At 42.1% G+C, this 19,429-nt stretch overlaps 1 protein-coding gene across 6 annotated transcripts; it reads left to right on the top strand.

Annotated features, from left to right (window-relative positions):
• Window positions 1-2,237: 2,237 nt before the first annotated feature.
• Window positions 2,238-18,576, top strand: nrcama (neuronal cell adhesion molecule a). 6 transcript variants are annotated; one of them, XM_034526011.1, is made up of 27 exons: window positions 2,244-2,289; window positions 2,871-2,888; window positions 3,210-3,315; window positions 3,847-4,040; window positions 4,211-4,333; window positions 4,478-4,652; window positions 6,209-6,316; window positions 6,511-6,695; window positions 6,970-7,101; window positions 7,396-7,539; window positions 7,661-7,772; window positions 8,011-8,177; window positions 8,313-8,457; window positions 8,581-8,705; window positions 9,093-9,122; window positions 9,842-9,943; window positions 10,247-10,444; window positions 10,547-10,617; window positions 10,734-10,959; window positions 11,182-11,297; window positions 11,762-11,960; window positions 12,340-12,462; window positions 12,596-12,772; window positions 13,340-13,351; window positions 16,034-16,165; window positions 16,258-16,336; window positions 17,819-18,576. In XM_034526011.1, the coding sequence occupies exons 1-27, from the start codon at window positions 2,259-2,261 to the stop codon at window positions 18,051-18,053; spliced, it is 3,465 nt and encodes a 1,154-aa protein (XP_034381902.1). In that variant the 5' UTR covers window positions 2,244-2,258; the 3' UTR covers window positions 18,054-18,576. The 6 variants fall into 6 exon arrangements, with proteins under 6 accessions (XP_034381898.1, XP_034381902.1, XP_034381903.1 ...); XM_034526012.1 differs by lacking the exon at window positions 13,340-13,351 and adding an exon at window positions 13,957-13,961 and having other exon boundaries at window positions 12,596-12,776; XM_034526008.1 differs by lacking the exons at window positions 9,093-9,122; window positions 13,340-13,351 and adding an exon at window positions 5,201-5,261 and having other exon boundaries at window positions 4,478-4,648.
• Window positions 18,577-19,429: the final 853 nt, after the last annotated feature.

Here is a 19,429-nt window from a genome sequence, read left to right as displayed (position 1 = left end):
ATTTAAAATCAAAGAAAAAAAATCATCCATATAAACCGCAAAATAATCCAGAATTGGTTGGGCCTTGCTTCAAAAGCACAAGACGAGTAAAGCAATTGATGGCACATTATATTTCTCAAACATTTCCTATCACACTCTTCCCTCAGGCGATAGAATTTCCCTTTCCCATTCCTCCCCATCCTCTGTAATGTTTTAAACGTCTTCCTCAGTATTGGACATTCATCAATTTTCATCATCCATCTCCCCTTCTTCTTATTGTCACTCAATACGTTAGACACAGAGCAGCCTGACCAGGTTAAATGTGTGTCTTTCTCTCTCTTTCTCTCTCTCTCTGAAAATGGCCAGAAGTCCAGCGCGGCCTAATATATGGGTGTCGCTGTGGGGGAAGGAAGCCTTCTCTGCTGCAGCAGAATGGAGCATTATTGTAAATAATCTGAAAATGGGCTATTACATTTGCATGATACCACATTGTTTTTTTCACAATGACGTTCGAATATTTAGTATGCATGGCCTGCATTTAATGCATTGAGTGCAAAACATTGTGCCGCTCTCTTGCTCTCTCTCTCTCTCTCTCTCTCTGTTGTCTTCCCTCTCGATTAACTAGTGAGAGTAATATCCAATAGGACGTGTCAGCGTAATTAGCTGTGTCCTGGGGTTGTATTAGCTCACACACTCTGCCGAGCTCAGCTAGATATAATCTGACACACTAGTGTGTGTGTGTGTGTGTGTGTTTGTGTGAGTGTGTGTGTGTTCATTACCATGCTCGCTCGATGTCATCAGACGTACTTTCTCTCCAGCAGAGTAGAGACGTACTGGGCCTGAATCTAACAGTGAGCTTAATAGTTTCACCTTCAAATGCCTCTGAAGACTTCAACCCCCTGTGTGTGTGCTCTGCTTGTGCATCCAAATGTGTGTGTGTGTGTGTGTGTGTGTGTGTTTATGTACAAAAATGCATGTGCTAGTCATCAATAATGAAGATGTCAGGATGGACTGAGCCATTTACCTGACAGCAGCACACTGCTCCACCTCGAAATCCATCTCAGTCTGCTGACAGAAGTTACAGCCCCCCTTTGGCTACTGTGATTCAACCGGCTCATGCAGTGGTAAGAAATTAGTTTCGGCCAATGCTTATAATGAATGTCTAGCCTGTCAAAACGTAAAAAAATGTGCAATTGTGGAGAAGACGGAGACATTCATCAACCACAATATATGCACAGTGCCATTTGTGTAGTGATATAATACCAATTTGCTAATAAATCATCCCCGGCTGGCGGCTGATGTACACGTGACGGAGGATCAGGCACTGCAAGACGGAGCACACGAAAAGGGAAAAACAAGCACAATGTTCTGCTCCCCCATGGTGTTAGTTTACGGGAGCCCTTTTTTTTTTTAACGTCAACACGGTTCAATGTGCTCTATGTGTGACTGCTCTGAAGCTGTGCCTCTTTCTTGTGGACCACGCAACAGAAGCTCGCGCTTTTAGGCCTGCACTCATGTGGAACTTGATACATATGACACACTGGACAAGGATGCATTCAGCAATGCGGCGGGTCTGTGCATGCATGTGCCACTCCGGGTGCAGCTCTATCTGCAGCAGAGTTGCGATTGTTCCCGGGCGAGTGCACTCCGTATGTGGACAGGCGAACACGTGGAAGACACCTCTGATGCACAAGGGATGTTCTAGTCGTCCGCGGCTTTCTCTCTCGTCTTGAGAATAGTCATGACCACATATCTCTACAAAAAATGCTTAAACATATGAGTCTGTGTCTTATTTGTAAAATATAGGGCTGACGAGTACAGGATGCTTAAGTTATTTAAGTTACAACTACGGAGTCAAATTTGTTTGGACTTTTCCTCCTGCCAAAGTCTTTCCGTTGGCAGGACGGCAGGCTATCCAGCAGAGTTACCTGGACTGTGACTTACAGACCTGAACTTGCAAAGTAAACTTTACATTGTGGTTGAGTGTACCTAAATCTTGTATGTGTATGGACTGATCTTATATACATTGCCCAGTTTGAGACTCGGTAGTGTAAATGGAATCAAAACATACTGTTTTAGTGACCCGTGTGGTAATCTGTTCTTTCTTTTTTTGTGTGTCTCCTCTGCAGTGTGCATCCAGAGTTCGTCACTCTGTTGTCCGGCCCGATCGCGTTGTTGAATCTGGACACAGGGCTTTCATCCTGACACACCCGGCCATGGACAGGAGCAGGAAGTGGGTGCCGGGCTTCGGAGCCGTGCTATTGATACTATTGAGTCACATGACCTCGGCACTGGAGGTGCCTCTTGATCGTAAGTAGTGTCCCCATCACATCATTGTCACATTCACTGTATTTACAAGCAGAGTCAATTCCCAAAACTTTTTCTCAACTATTCCACTTGCATCAAGCTCTAAGGAGAACTGTAACGGCAATTACACTTTCATATTGTGGTGCATAATGAAGAACTTTACAGCTTCTATGGGCCACTAAAAGGTGTTTTAGAGCATCTGCAGACTGAGCAGCAGTTTACTGGTTTTCCTCTTTGCACGTTTCAGCATGACGTCACGTTTGTGTCTTTTTGTTATGAAATGCAATTCTAAAGAACTCTTTCTCCTTTTTATATATCACACATCCTGTGTGACATTATAATGTCTTCAACTACTTTTCTTGCATTGGTTGCACCTGCCTAATGAAACTGAAGCCAAAGAAGTATTCACAAAAAAAAGAGGGAAATCCTATTTCTACCAAACTTCAGGCAGGCTCAATAACATGCTTAAAAGCACTTGAATGGGCAACTATTTCACCTGGACTTGTGACTTACTCCTTGCAAAAACTAACACCTTTCCTCAATATTCTATCACTGTGGTACGGCGTGTCACACTGGACAAAAAGCTAAAGTACTGGAAGGATGTAAGTTCTGCTGTGACTTTGAGTGTTGAGTTCTTGCACCCTAAAACTTGCGTTTGTGTGTTCTAGCAATGTTAGATGTGCATGCAGTTGACTCAACGCTGCTACTGTGTGAAGTGGCTTGCTTGTTTTGGAGTGGTGCTTGGTTTATGTCAGATCGTGGCCCGGTAAGACGCTATCGGATTCAGATGGCAGTTTGCAGCTTTAAGATGGTGTGAATGCTTCTTGCATGTTGCATGCATACGTTCGATGCGATCATTCAGTGTGCTGTGATTATGTTTCCCTGTATGTACCTGAACTACGGTTCTATTCACATTTCTCCAGTGCCCCAACCCCCCACTATAACGCTACAGTCCCCCAAGGATTATATCTTTGATCCGCGGGAGAACATCGTCATCCACTGTGAGGCCAAGGGGAAGCCTCATCCCAGGTGAGACAATCACTCCTCCCATCCCGTTGACGCTTGTTTATCCATCCCAGTTACAAACGACACTAGCATATTTCCCTGGTTGCTTTCCCAGTTGCCAGTGGGATTGAGGGCCAAAAGCTTGTAAAACGATACGACCTGAGAGTTTCAACAATTAAGAGCAAACCAATTTCCATTCATTTTTATAATCCTCTTTGGGAAATTATAGATTGGTTTCTGAGGGCATCTTAACCTGGAGCAGTGTGGAGATATAAATCGGCATAGCAACTGTTGTCATAGAGACCACTTGAGAAACACCTGGCAGGGGGAATTAGACACAGTTTGGATTTTCCACCTGGCCCTCAATCAAGTTAGAATCCGCCATACCTGCGACAAAATCTGTGATTACAATCAGTCTGCATGAATGTACCACAATGCATCTGTGGCAATTTGAACAAACAGGCTAAAAACTGTGTTATTTCCTCACTGTTGTGTTTCTTTGTGGCACCTAACCTCAAAAGATCACGTGATAGTTATCGTTCTTTTTGATCCTAGCTTTTCGTGGACAAGAAACGGGACTCACTTTGATGTCGAGAAAGACTCCAAAGTCCTGATGAAGCCCGGTTCAGGAACTCTTGTCATCGACATCAGCGGGGAAAAGGCTGAGGCCTATGAGGGAACGTATCAGTGTACGGCACACAATGAGCACGGCACCGCTGTATCCAACAGCATTGTCATCAGACAGTCCAGTAAGACTTCTGATTAATTTCAATTCCATTGTTTCCATTGGTTTTTGTACATTTAGCTCCACAAAATCTCACAGCTTTTGCAAATAGGAATCCATGTGATCCATACAATGTATGAAGCTACTGTATGGGGAGCCTCCAGTGCCTTTGTTTGATGGTTATGTGACTCGCAGGGTCCCCCTTGTGGTCGAAGGAGAGAAACGAGGCAATCGTGGTGCAGATGGGGGTCTCCCTGGTGCTGCAGTGCCGACCCCCTGCAGGGCTGCCCCCTCCTGTCATCTTCTGGATGGATAATAGTGAGTCATTTTGCGTGATTACATATCTGCACACATGGCACAAGGCCATAAGGATGTCACATTCAACAGAACTAATAGGATTGCACACTGTACATGTGTACATGCCGTTTCATGTCCAACTCCCTTTCCGTCCCTGTTGTGCAGATTTCCAGAGGCTCCCGCTGGATAAACGAGTGTCCCAGGTTCTGAATGGAGACTTGTACTTTTCCAATGTCCTCCCAGAAGACACCAGGAGCGACTACATCTGCTATGCTCGCTTCCCTCACACACAAACCATCCAGCAGAAACAGCCCATCTCAGTCACCGTGCTGGACAGTAAGTCAGGACAAAGAATGAATTTTGTGTACAGTCTTTCTTTTTACATTTAACATTTCACCCAAAATATTGTAATACAAATGTATTTTCAAATAGTTAATACCAATTGTCACAATGTATCTAGTTCAAAAAAGAAACTGTACTTGCAGATTTGAGTATTGGATGTCTGATCATGAACATTTTCATTGTTGTCCGTTCAAGATGTTCCCTTGTTAGAGTCCCTTTTATTTCACATTTATAGATATTTTTTCAATAGGATCTTGCTTAACTCTTGTTTCAAATCCATGCGTTGCTTCTGCAGATCTGCATAGTCGTCGATGAATGCTCATGCTGTTCTTCCTGTATTCTACCTTTCCTGAGCTTAATGAAGTGCAATAGAGCAATTGTCACAATATCATAACTGTAGAATATTGACGGCAAAACAATATTATTCTGTATTTAAAATGCTTTTTTTTTAACAAGCTAATGCATTGATTTATACATTGTAAAGTAACACATTTCCTGTTTTCTTTCCTAGATTTGCATGCTTATGATTTTCTTGTTATATTACAGTGGAAACAATGAATGAGACAGTGGCTGCTTTATACAATGTCACTGATTTCTATAGTGGTGAGTGCTGCTGGTTTATTCCCATTCAGCCCCTTCAGTGTGAACCCAGTCCTACTTCTTCTACTCCCGGGCCTAACCTAACCCAACACACACACTCACCTCTAACTTGGCCTAACACCTCCACTGTGACTATCAAACTCTTCCTCAGGTTTCTCTCATTTCTATTTGTTTATTTTGCAGTTTTTCCTTATGCAAATTAAGCGTCTCAGGATAGAGATTTTTGGTCAAAATAAACACAAAGGCCTTGACTGTACTGCATGATACAATACTTGTTACTTGGCAAAACAGCAATGTCCATAATCTCCTCTGAATGCAGATGACATATTAAAGCCGAAGAGCAGCCTTCAAAGCATGCATAACATAACATGTCAGCTAACTGCATCTTCCCTGGAATCTCCAATACACTTTATACTGATCTCATGATCTGCTACATCAAGCACAACATCAATGATTATCCAAGATGGCCAAGAAGTCATGAAGCATGATATTTGTATTCTTACATGGCATTGCTCTTTCTACACCTTTTTGAAGTGGGAGAGGGTCGTCCATTACCTATTTTCTGACCTTTTCTGCAAAGGAATGTTAAAGATCTCAAGATCCTTCCATTAATAACTTCTGAGGGAAGTGTATGGGGCTGAGGGACTAGCTAAGACATCCATGTGTTGCCATAGCAACAAACGGATGGCTACTCCCTTAAGGGGATTCCTCTTGCTCTCTGAGTCTGAGATGTTGATGTACAGTATGTGACGAGGCTTTGAGAAGAAAAAACATTGGACATCACTCACTCATGTACTGTCCCTTCTATCCCCTTCAGCAAATCACATAATGTCTCTTCACTTGATGGTGTATGTTTCTACTATGAACGGCCCTCTGAGCTCCTCCTAATGAGCCTCCAGGTTTATGTTGCAGTCTGGTTCTGATTGGATCCTGTGTCTTCGTGTTTTCAGATAGCCCAGAGGGGGAGCGTCGCCCCGGTTTCATGATGCCTCTGGGGGCCACCAGCACCAAGATGGTTCTGAGAGGAGAGACTCTGGAGCTGGAATGCATTGCTGACGGCCTGTAAGTCGACTGCGGCTTTTAAATCGACACCGAAGAAACGCACCCTTTTTTGTGCTTTATAAGAAGCTGCCATGTGTATTCATATAAACGTGGTATACACAGTATTTGGTCACACAAAGTATTTGGCAGCACAAAAAACAAAATGTAGACACGGCACAAAAACACACATCCTCTTGTATTCGCTTCTGTGACAGACCCACTCCAGAGATCTCCTGGGAGAAGGATGGAGGAGAGCTGCCGAGCAGCAGGATGTCCTTCTCTAACTTCAGGAAAACACTCAAAGTTTCGGATGTGAATGAAGACGACGGTGGGGACTACCGCTGTACAGCCACAAACCACCTGGGCACTGCACGCCACGTCATCAAGGTCACTGTCAAAGGTAACTCATTTTCTTCTTTCAATCAATGCATCAAGTATTAAAAAGAAACAATACAGTTATGTCACTACATCAGAATTGGATTCTTCTGTAGTTTTAGTTTTTCATTCAATTCTATGTTAATATAAAAGTATTGTCAGCATTATCTGACACATTTACATCTTACATTTACACAGATGCTGGTATTTCTGCACCATGAAGCGAAAAGGCTCAAGCAAAGGATTTTTGTTGTCATTCTCTCAAAAATCTTGCTGTCTTCCTTTTTTGTGATCCACAGCGGCTCCTTTCTGGGTCAGCGCTCCCAGGAACCTGATCCTCGCCCCGAACGAGACCGGCATCCTGACTTGTCGAGTTAATGGAGAACCCAAACCTGAGATTCGCTGGTTTGTCAATGGAGTCTCCTTAGAGAGTAAGTAAAACAAGTCCAAAGATAGAATAGACTTCATTTATGCACAGTTAGATTCAAAGTACCTAACAGCAGAGAGTATAAATAGACATGCAGAGCTGTGGTGGAATTGAAACTTCAATCCCAGCAGGGTTTTTTCTCAATTGCATGGTACTCAATACAGTTTATTTTAATGCACTATAATTGTTCAGTGATGAATTCTACAGACACACAACTGTAATGGTGCCCTTGAAGTGCTGGAAAAATTAGGATTTTTTTTTCTATGGACCATATTTACTGTCTTTTGTCTCCTAATAGATGCACCTGAGGACCACAGTCGGAAAGTGGATGATGACACTGTGATTCTGAGCAACGTGCAAACGGGGTCCAGTGCCGTCTACCAGTGCAACGCATCCAATGAATTTGGTTACCTGATGGCAAACGCATTTGTCAACGTTCTTGGTGAGTTTCTCTGTTTTTTTACAAATTTTTATATGAAAGTTGATAAGAAATTGTGGATGTACAGGCCAGTGTGTATGAAGGGGAAATTCTGATTAAGATAACGTTGTGCTTCTTCCTATAGCTGAGGCACCAAGGGTGCTTACTCCACCTAACCGAGTGTACCAGGTCATCACCAACAACCCTGCATTACTTCACTGTGCCTCATTCGGCTCACCAATACCGACGATCACATGGTAAGATTCAGATCAGGTGACTTTCAACTTGTATTATTATTAGATGAACGACTTAATTTCAGTTCAGTACGTTTATTTTAGTACTGCAAATGAAAATTCAATGCACATTTGTACTCAAGGCTGATACACGTGTGCATGGGTAACGCCAGTGAGAATCAAAGTCTTGTTCATTTTCGCACCGATTCTGTTGCACGGCTCCATTAAATACTCAAACTCAATGTTTGCTTTTTCCCTGCAGGTTCAAAGACAGTCAGACCAGCGTTAAGAATGGTGACCCTTACGTGATCCATGAGAACGGCACATTGGACATCCATGTGGCACAGCCAATAAACAGTGGAAAGTACACATGCATTGCCACCAACAACTTGGGGATCAAGGAGAACCACGTCTACCTGGAAGTTAAAGGTCAGACATGGAGAATAAATAGACTATTATAGCTCATAAATAGATATATTGTAGGTCTCTATAACCATTAGGTAACGTGACCATCAAGCTGTAATAATTCCTAGTATAAACTCTTTATTTTGTCCTATCGTCCAGAGCCCACCCGCATCCTGAGGCAGCCAGAGTACAAGGTGGTGCAGAGAGGAATGAGCGCTGTGTTCGAGTGTAAAGTCAAACACGACCCGTCCCTTATTCCCACCATGACCTGGCTCAAAGACGACGGAGAGCTGCCTAATGGGAGGTACAACGACCTTGAGACTCATAAGAAATTCATTTATTACATTTTGAGACTCATGTTGCACCGTGAAAACCCCCCCCAGAAAAGAATAATCTATCATCTCTCTGCAATACTACCTGTCATCAGGTTTGAGGTGAACGTTGACAGTCTGACCATCAAAGACGTGACGGATGGCGATGAGGGCACCTACACCTGCATCATGAACACCACCCTGGACCAGGACTCAGCCAGTGCAATGCTGACTGTCGTAGGTACGTTCACAGTGTATTCAAGGTTTTTTTTTTTGTATTCAACAGGTTAACAGAGGTCAGGTACATGTATTTTTTTTAAGAAATTGTAACATAGTGAAACGTGGTAAATGCTGTTAATGAACTCAACACAAGGGCAAAGGTCCACATGTGTCCTTTTCTCTTTTGTCCTGCTCATGATTTATATAGATTTGTCCCAAAAAATGTTTTATTGAAGTGCACTGAAATAATGTTTCTTCACTTTCAAATGTCAGCAACAGTGGGTATCAGTACTAATCTAATTTAGTGTCACACTACCACACTATTTGTGCTGCTTTTCTGCCGTTTCAAATATCTGTCACTAACATCTAATCTCTTTTTGTACTCTACACTTGCTGCTTGCTTTCTCAGAGGCTACTCCTCCTCCAGCTCTTGTCCACGGTAAACAATGTCCACAGATTAGGATTTCGTAACATCAAGTTATATTTGTAAAACTTTCCATTTCACCGTAATATTTATTTTATGTTGGTTGTTCTCTTTGCTTTCTTTTAACCATTTTGTACCGTTTTTTTTTAAATTTAGTTTTGTTTTTTTATGTGGTATGTATTTTTTAAATGAAAAAGTTTGAATGTCATTGTGAAATCCCTGACATTTAAAAATGGCACAGCCTTTTACACACTCTAGGTGTTTTCACCTAACCTGCCGGATTAGACTCCCTCTCATGCGTTAGTGGGCATGTGCAGGTTACAATGATTGCAGTGGTCTAATCAGTCTGGGTTTTAAAATGTATAATTGCACAAGAAAATACTGCACCTTTTTGATACAACGATAAGAAACAAGGTTTTCTTGACCAAAAAATGACAAACTGCCTCCTGTTTTTTATTGAATTAAAAACCCTGACGGACAGTGATAATGTGTACCCTAATTTCTTTTATTCCATTGGAATTTTTTCTTTCAAAATAAATCTCACTTATTACAAATTTCTGATAAAAGCTCATATTTATCTCCAAAGTGAATTACCCTACACCTCATTTACTGCAACACTCATTTCCCTCAGTCAAATGTGCAGTCAAAACAGTTGCAAGGACTTGCTGTAATCCAATAGCAGAGAAAGGCTTTTCATTTGTTCTGCGCTCCTGGGCTCATTATTGTGTTTGCAGAGAAACCTGACCCTGCAACGGATTTGGAACTGACGGACCAGACAGACAGGAGCGTTCAGCTCACCTGGATCCCCGGAGACGAAAACAACAGTCCCACACAGAGTATGAAACGTTTATCGAACTGCACTACACTTGGAATTAGACACCGTAGCCTCACAACAAGAAACCACATTTCAGACACAGCAAACGGTTTCTGGAAGCAGTAACCGCATTTTTTTGTGAATAAACAAGACAGAAACGGCACGATAAGCAATGAGCCTTCATGGCTATATATATATATATATATATATATATATATATATATATATATACAGAGAATGGAATGAATAATCAATGATCAGTGAGAAATGTTTTTTTCTTTTAGGCAGTGTCCGCATCTTCAAAAGATTTGTTTTTCTTCCCCAGAGTTTCTGATCCAATACGAGGATCTGCTCCACCAGCCCGGAGTTTGGATCAACCTGACGGAGGTTGCCGGTACGAGCACCACGGCACAGTTAAACCTCTCTCCATACGTCTACTACTCCTTCAGAGTCCTGGCTCTGAATAACGTTGGCTACAGCCAGCCCAGCCAGCCCTCAAGTCAATACAGGACCAACCCTGCAGGTAGTTATCATAGTCACTCTCCTGGTAAAAAGTATGACAATATCCAAAATATTTTTAAAAAAAACATTCTTTTGATTAAACCATCTTTTGGGGTTTTCCTAGCTCCCGATCAAAATCCATCAGATGTTCAGTGTGTAGGAACAAAGCCTGGAAACTTGGTCATCTCGTGGACAGTAAGCTATCCTTTTAGATTATTGTTTTGTGAGGCTTATTTAACATTTGATCCAAAGTCAAGTTGGAATATTTCAGCAGGTTTATTCAGTAACTGACCAAAACAATCTGTGTGCAGCCGTTGACAGGATTTCAGGCTAACGGTCCCAGTCTGGAGTACAACGTGCTGTGGAGACAGAAGGACACGGATGAGGATTGGTCCTCAAAGAATGTGGCCAACGCTTCACAGTTCGTCGTGTCTGGAACTCCTATTTACGTGCCCTACGAGGTCAAGGTTCACGCTTTGAATGATTACGGCAACGGCCCTGAGCCTGGCGTAGTGATTGGATACTCTGGAGAAGACTGTGAGTGAACAGAATGTTAACATTTCATCCTTCAGGGGTGTGCTTTAATGTTAACATATCTACTTTTGACCATTGACTGTGATCTTTTTTTTAGCCTTCTAAACATTTTACAAACACATGTGCACTAGGTTTGGCAGAAGGCAATTCATATTACTTCATGATAATTGTCTTGTGACTTGAAATTAGTTGTTAAAGAATTGCTTCTTTCTCATGTCTCTGCAGTGCCTCTGTCAGCTCCTGAGAATGTGCAGATCATGGTTCACAACAGCACACTTGCAGAAGTGCACTGGGAGCCTGTTTCTTTCCCCTCCGTTAGAGGACAACTACAGGGATACAAGGTATTGTTTGATAAACGTGTAGTCTCCAGCATGTCTTTGGTGCTTTTTGGTAGGGGTTCTGCCCCTACTTTTCAGTGTTTTGAGTAACTCATCAAAATAGCCGCTTGGAGAGGGGTCTAAAATTACTTACTTACATGTTTAAATTATAGGATAAAAGACCAATTGACAGAGAGCAGATAATAATGGCTAAAATGTCCGGACCAATTGTCTGAAGTACAGCTTTTAAAAACCAAGTGGTTATAAAGTCTGAGAGACAAGTGAATGATTTTGAAAGTGCAAACAGTGCGATCACAGGTTGACAGAGAGATTTTGCTAAAGTGGTTCCATTGTATACTACATTAGCTGTTATAGAGGGAAGGGAGTTCAAAGCCTTCCTGCTTTGATGATGACAATAATGTGGAAATCAAAGAACTCTTGTGCGCATCAAGCTCATATAGGAATGAACTCTGGTGTATTTCCTCAAGGTATACTACCAACGTGAGCGTGGCGTGCATGACACAGAGGACACAGAGCAGCAGGTGTTGACGTTCAGTGGGAATCGTAGCGAGGGACGTCTGCCAGGCCTCCAGCCTTACAGCCTCTACAACCTCACCATCAGAGTCCTTAATAACAAAGGAGAAGGACCTTCAAGCCCCAGCAAGACATTTAAGACACCTGAGGGAGGTGTGTATGGCTGATGTTGGCTGACATGCAGGCCTAAAGCATCATGCATATAGAAGACGTTTTATTTTCTTGACAGTTTAACGTGCATGTTGTTTTTCTTCTGCCTTTCTGACTAATCTTACAATTAAGCAATTTTTTAAATTACAAAATAATGTGAAAGGGTCATATGTGTTTTTTCATACTTTACGTTTGGAACTACCTCAAAATATGCAACCTGAAGCCTCCTAGCAACCATCAAGTTAGATCCATGAAACCTCATAGATCACCCTGGAAACAGTCCAGACCATCTTATTCACTAATGCAATATATAAATGCTGAGTGTCATGATCGGTCCTGTGCAACATCCAGATTCTGACTGTGGTTCTGGTTTTGTTTTCAGTCCCAGGGCCTCCTTCTTTTCTGAATGCCATTAACCCTAATTTAGACTCTCTCACTCTGGAATGGGGCCCTCCAATGAACAACAATGGACGGCTTGCTGGGTACACACTGAAATACCAACCAGGTAGGCTTACCAGCTGCCTGACACAGTTCCTGTTGTATTTTACAGAGTATTTTGAGGCATCTGTGTAAAGGACAAACCGTGCTGTGCATTCCTAACTTTAACCGTTTCTCCTTTCAAAACACTGTCTCCGCAGTCAACAACACCAATGAACTGGGGCCAGTAAAGGTCATGACCTTCCTAGCCAACGAGACCACCATTACCCTGGGCAACCTGAACTCCAGCATGCTCTACAAGTTTTACTTAAGTGCAAATACAATCAAGGGCTCTGGCCCCATCATCACAGAGGAGGCCTTCACAGTCATGGACACAAGTAAGTTATTTTAGCCATTTAGCTTCATCTGTAATACATTTCAAGCAGCATTGGAGGAAAAAGTCAACGTCCTATATCAGTGGGATTTAAACATAGCCATTAAGTGTGTGCTTCTATTTGTTTGTGGGTTTGTATGTATTTATACAAATATAAGAATCCACATAGGAATGCAGAAATATATTTGTGATTTTTCTTTCACATTTACATAAATCGTAATTTATTTACGTGTGCATTGGAATGTATTTGTGAATTGTTCTGCGTGCATTTTTTAGTCTAATTTATTTGTAAATCCTTCTTTGTAAATCGAACATATTTGTGAATTGTTCTGTGCGCATTTGTGAATCTTTGTGTTTGCATTTGTGAGTCTCTCTGTGTGCATTTGCAATTATTGAGACTGATCTGACCCCATATAAGTGCATGGGTCAGAATCACAGTGCTCTGACAGATATTAAGGATTCCTGTTCGCTTAAACGCACAACCACGAGGTCCTACTGCATTCCACACCTTATACCCCTTCTATCTTTCTCTTTTTTCTTCTCTCTGAAGCTCGTACTCAGCCCACTTTAGAGACGGGCAAAGGTAACCCAAGTTTGCCACTGGAAGCACCTGCATGTTATTCATACCACCAGATATCAGATAGATTAGATACAGAAAAGAGAGCTTAGCGTGACTTCTCTTTAGATCGATTATCCCTGCATGTTGCTAAGGTAGCATGGCTAAGAAATGTGAGAGTGAATACTTAGGATTTACTGTGAATGTGACGGACTTCCATGGCATCTGCAAACAAACCATGCTTGTGTCCAGTTCTGAGAGAACAAGGTGAACTGCAACATAAGTTACTGTGAGGAACTTTTAACTGCTTATGAAACAGTCTCAATGTAATACTGATGCCTCCATATGACCTACATAAGTGAACCAGACCATCAGCGAGAATATTGTCTGTATTGGAATATTTTTCTATATAGTTATTGCCGTCGGATCACGTATGAAATCATGCAGTTTCACCAGGAACCAGGAGAACCAGAACCAGGACTGCGCGTGGCAGACTGTGAGACCCTACAGCTGTAAAATTAGGTTTTCTATTGGGAGTCCAGAGCTCAGAAACATTACCCCGTTTGACCACACGCCAAATTCAACACAAAATTAAAGTTCCTCGTAGTAGCTTTAAAATACAGGATTTTTAGAATCGGTCGTGCTTGTAGGCTTTAGCTCTCGTTTTAGCCCTCTTCAAATGAAAATGTTTTCACTAAAAGTCTCACGCATGATGCTTGTGGATTTTTCAGCCCAGCACTAACACAAACGTTATACCTGCTGATGCTATAAACTGATTATGTATATACATTACATTAATTACATTTAGATAATATGCATGCTGCAGTGCTGTGATTCAGAGTTTAATTTGTTTGCATGCTGAACAAGGTGCTTAACCTCTCTCTGAATCTCAGGATTAAAATGTGTTGCATCATTATTTTACTCAGCATGTCAGTAGCAACTTTCTCTGCAAAACACTGGCTCTGCAGTTCACTGTTTGCTGTCTACTGTGTTGTGTATGTGTGTTGTCTCACTATTTTCCATGTCCTTTCAGGCCCTACAGAGCCCCCTCACACAACTTCCCCCATCACTCAGTCTCCGCATCCCCCGTTTCTCAAGGGTACAAGCACTCCCTGTATCCCCGTCTACCTCCCAAAATATCTTCACTTATTTTTCTGCCCTGCAAAAAATGGTCTATCTCTGCAAAATAGGCTATAAAATATTAGTTTTATTAATAGAAAAAAAAGAGGAAATGTTCACAAGTTGATTGAGGTTGATTTCTGTTGGATTTATTTCACCTAACACTTGTTTTAGAAGAACTAATAAAAGTACTTGCTGAGATGGCCATTTTTCACAATTATATAACCGACCTGTTTCTATGTTGGATCGGACACTACTTTCAAAGTTCTTTTGTCATGTAATAACAACGGTGCTGCTATTTATTGAACAGTAGTTTACTTTTGACATGCAAGGTGGGACAGAAAGCCAACAACCAAATGCTTGTAAATTGAGGCTCTGGTGAGGTGTATGGGATTTCTAATCTAATCCTCAAACTGTTAAAAACAGACATGGATTTCATTGTTGAATTTGGCTGCTGGAAGAACTTGGGTTACAGTAGCTGATTTTTAACTAGTTTGGTAGATTTGTAGACACCAACGTTATCCTAAACGTAATGTGTAATGTTTATTTCTTTGTTATTTCTACTCGCTCCCGTACTTAAGCCCCATAGCACTATTTGAAAGGTTTTATTTTACAGGAGTTTGTAAAATTGGTTAATATTTGGAAATAAAGCTACTGTTTTTTTCCTCTCTGTGCTCAGTGCCGCCTGTAGGCCCTGCGTTTGGCAAAGTTAACACGTCCATGTTGGAGGACGGTGCAGTGATCAGTTGGGATTACTTTGGACACCATAAGAATGTCTATGTGGAGTATATTGTAGAAAACAGTAAGGCTTCGCTTTGTATTCACTGTCATCTCAAAACACGAGTGCATGAATTGAACTCAATCAATCTGATCCGTAATAATTTAACCATCAAAAACAGATGTTTTAAATACCATCATTCAAATAACTATTCCTCCCAAAGGCTCCCTGAATCTAATACCTTTCCATCCGCTCCACTAATTCCAGGTAAAGCGGACTGGGAAAAGGAGTTGGTAAACGGTTCACACTGGCATATGATAAAAGGTTTAAAGCCGGGGACGTCCTATAAGGTGCGTGTGGTAGCTAGAGACCCGGCTGACCCGACGGTCCACAGCACGGACGAAGTGTTGGTTGCGGTGCCAGGTGAGGCGGCATGCCTCAGGATAGACGTCTTTGTGGTTCATTTTTGGTCTCATTTACCCATCGCCTTTCTGTTGCAGCACTGTCTCATTATCAGGCAAACAATGCTCCATTCAGACATTAATGTACGATAGTTAGTTTGCTAGTTAGTGTACAAGCATGTCTGGAGTTGCCATCAAGTCGTTCTGATGCATGTCACTTAAAAATCATCACCCACAGGTCCATTATTTTACTTTTTATTTTTTGTCCAGTTTACAGCGCCTTAATGACCATCGCATATTAACCCATTTTTTTAAATTTCATTTCTGTATTTACAGCCTCTTTTTTAATCTCAGTGTCACTCACCATGAAGAAAACAGATTCCATCATTGTAGCAGCCTGGATGTGGACTGACAGTTATGCTTACTGCTTGTCTCCATCTTCTCCTCCTTTCTGTGTGTGTGTGTGTCTAGCTGTACCCAGCCGGCAGGTAGACATTGCCACCCAGGGCTGGTTTATTGGCCTGATGTGTGCCATCGCTCTCCTCATCTTGGTCCTCCTCATAGTGTGCTTTATCAAGAGGAACAAGGGTGGAAAATATCCAGGTGATGCACACAAAGTCATTTTCGATCTTATTCACATGGATGGATGGGAATGTTTCAATAAAAGTTTTTAAAACATGTGTGTAACCTGACAGTGAAAGAGAAAGAAGATGCTCACCAAGACCCAGAGATCCAGCCTATGAAGGAGGATGATGGGACATTTGGAGAGTACAGGTGAGAGATGGATTAGAACATACGGCTAAAATAAGACCACAGCATACAGAGATGCGTTTTGGATTAATTGTGTCCTAAATTGAGTGTTTGTATCTAGAATATTTTACCAGGCTGCAGAGACACTCTCCCCACCAGACTCCATTACCAAACACTCCATAGAGGCAAGGCTTAAATCAGCACTACTCTTAATTCTTACAATGACCAACTCACACTGACATTAATAAACAAAGGCTTTGTACAATGCATATAAATGTCCATTTTAACAAGGCAGTTGTACGCTAACCATTCTCATAACAAGTTTATCACAAATTCCATTATAGTGACATAGTTTAAGTTTTTTTTAATCGCAACATTTTCACATAAAGAGAGAATGTTTAGGATTTTATTTCATAAACAGTTGAAACAAAGTAGTTGCTCCGAGTGAAATGTATTTTTAGCTTAACATGGATGCCATTGTGCTTTCAATGTTTCCATACGCATTCTGTCTTGTCTGTGCATACAAAAATAGATGCTTATTGTGGTCCATGAATTGCTTTTCATGTATCCTTCCATTCTTATCTTTGTTCTTTGATGGGTTTAGGTCTATGGAGAGGTAAGACGAGATGTCGCTAAAACCAGCATGCAATTCTTAAAACACCTCAAGCTATGTCTCCGACTTGATCTCAACGAAAGAAAGCACATCAACTGATCTTGTTTACTATCTCATCATACTCACTGACATCGTCAAAACCATAACCACGGTTCTAACATTAACACTGAGATTTAACATGAAAAGTGACTGCTTCTAGTTCTTCAGCTTTCTTCATTTTTTTTAATTTTTTTTTTTTAAATACAAATGCATTGAGCTTGCTTAGTATTAACTGGAACAGGACTTGTTTTAGACCAAATGTAAACTTTAGCTCTGGAAAAAGACATTTTGCATTTTTGATTATGCATGTAAACTGACAGCATACTGGTTGATTTCATTACAGAAATTGTATATAAAGGTAAAGTAGTGCAAGAGACTGAACCGCACGCATTTTCAAAATCTTTAACAGTGGTCACCAACCCTAAATTAACAGCACCCAGATGTAAAACAGCACTAACACTATATATAACTCTATAAAATACTATAGATGTAGCTGAGCTGCTCCACTGAACAAGTACTCCAAAGTGTTTCAGGCATCCCATTGTTACTGTGCATCATAATACCCCCTTTTATAATGAGCAGTTGTGTATATGTTTATGTCAACTTGATGTTGCTCCACCAGCACATTTGCACCAAATTGTGTACACAACAGCGATGTATTCTGTCACACATAGTTCATGTGGTATTTGTGCAGTGGAAAAGCCAGATTACTCATGTAAACCACTAACGCTTGGATAAAAGGCTGTCCTGTGTGACAACAGGGTTACTGACCACTGCAGAAAACCAGTTCAACTAACTGCCTTAATTAGTTCCTCAGTAACATTCCTTCCAACCTTTTCCCGGCCCCTCTGTAGTGACACGGAGGACCACAAGCCGCTGAAGGGCAGCCGGACGCCGTCCAACGGGACGGTGCGCCGAGACGAGAGTGATGACAGCCTGGTGGACTACGGGGAGGGCGGGGACGGACAGTTCAACGAGGACGGCTCCTTCATCGGCCAGTACAGCGGCAAGAAAGAGAAAGACACACACGAAGGCAACGAGAGTTCGGAGGCCCCGTCGCCTGTCAACGCCATGAACTCGTTTGTCTAACGACGGGTCCCCACCCCTCCCCCTGCGCAGGCCCGGCTGCTACGGCCACTCCTTGTCACCCTGGCAAGTGTGACCATCTCTGTGGTGACAGTTGCTAAGGTGACGGTCGTTGTGGGCGCCTACTTCTAGCACGGTGGCTTGTCACTCTGGTGGCACCTCCCCATAGCTACCTGTCACCAAGACTGCTGACACGCCCTCATCTCCACACCTGCCAACCCCTGTCACACTGTGACCTCTTCGTATCTACACACACTCAAACATGGCCAAGACACCACATCCCCCATAACCACTGAAAGAAGGTGTGAAGCGAGGGATGTGAGAACTCCGAGAAGAGGGAAGGAGAGAGGAAGCAATATAGAAAAGCAGAAGGAATGTACAAGAGATTTTTACCACTCAGACTGAGCAGAAGTGTGTGTGTGTGTGCGCGTGTGTGTGTGTGTGTGTGTGTTAGTGCCATTTGATCTCCTTTGCGAACATACTAAACATGATGTATCCAAATATATATTTTATCAAAGTACAGTACGTGACCCGCAGGCAGGCAAATATGCATTGAATCACGTTCATAAACATCTGCATGGAGTAAATCATGATTCTAGTAAGCATTTTACCACCTTTCGTGTTGCAGAGGTTAGCTGTGTGTTCAGACTGTATATGGTGCACGCCTACTAGCGACTGGGTATTCCTTTTATTGTTTCAGTCAGTGTTAAATGGCGTATGATATATAGTGGAAAAAATGGTCTTTGGCAGGGTGTTTATGGATACTGCTGTGAAATGCGTGACTCAAAATAGAGGCTAGCATGTCTTTTTGAGACAGATGAAGTGTTTGTACATATCTAATAGAATAAGAAGCTATATTTCAACGTGGGGGTTATCCATTTGTAGTCATTGGAAACCTGGCTGGAAACACTTTGAACTCAGCGTTCGCTCACCAGCCAGCCAGCCAGAACTCCCACACTTATTCCAATCAGCCGGTTTTCAGCCACATATTTTCTCAAGCTTTCTTTTATCGCTTGCATTTATATTTTTGGCTTTTCCCTCCCGACCTGTTCCTTTTTTCACCGAGCCTATGCTTCCTGCTACTGAGCACCCACTGAACACAAGCGGAGCGGTGATTGTTCCAGTGTCATTATCAAGTGCTTCCACCCCCCCGAATCGCGGCCCCTGTGCAGGCTTTTCTTTTAGGCGGTCGTGGCATTGTCCGAGCTACCCAACATTGTGTCCAATGCCTCTTATGTAACGGCAGAAAGAGTGAGAGGGTTACGTACAATATGTGCACCTGAACAGGGTTAAGAAACACTTTAGTTTCTGGATGTTTCGATTTTGGTGAGAACCTCTCAGCACAGTTTCTAGTGCCTTCGTAGAGAACAGTGACTTAG

The sequence above is a fragment of the Cyclopterus lumpus genome, chromosome 23 (genome assembly GCF_009769545.1).
Source record: "Cyclopterus lumpus isolate fCycLum1 chromosome 23, fCycLum1.pri, whole genome shotgun sequence".
NCBI classification, from domain to species: domain Eukaryota; kingdom Metazoa; phylum Chordata; class Actinopteri; order Perciformes; family Cyclopteridae; genus Cyclopterus; species Cyclopterus lumpus.
This window is presented reverse-complemented; position numbering and strand designations above follow the sequence as displayed.

What these genes read in the sequence shown, in the direction of transcription:
- nrcama (XM_034526009.1), top strand. Translation starts at nt 2,259, where the DNA reads ATGACCTCGGCACTGGAGGTGCCTCTTGATC. An exon ending in AAACAACAGTCCCACACAGA is followed by an intron (nt 9,944 to 10,246) that starts GTATGAAACGTT and finishes TTTCTTCCCCAG; the next exon opens with AGTTTCTGATCCAATACGAG. An exon ending in GACAACTACAGGGATACAAG is followed by an intron (nt 11,298 to 11,761) that starts GTATTGTTTGAT and finishes TATTTCCTCAAG; the next exon opens with GTATACTACCAACGTGAGCG.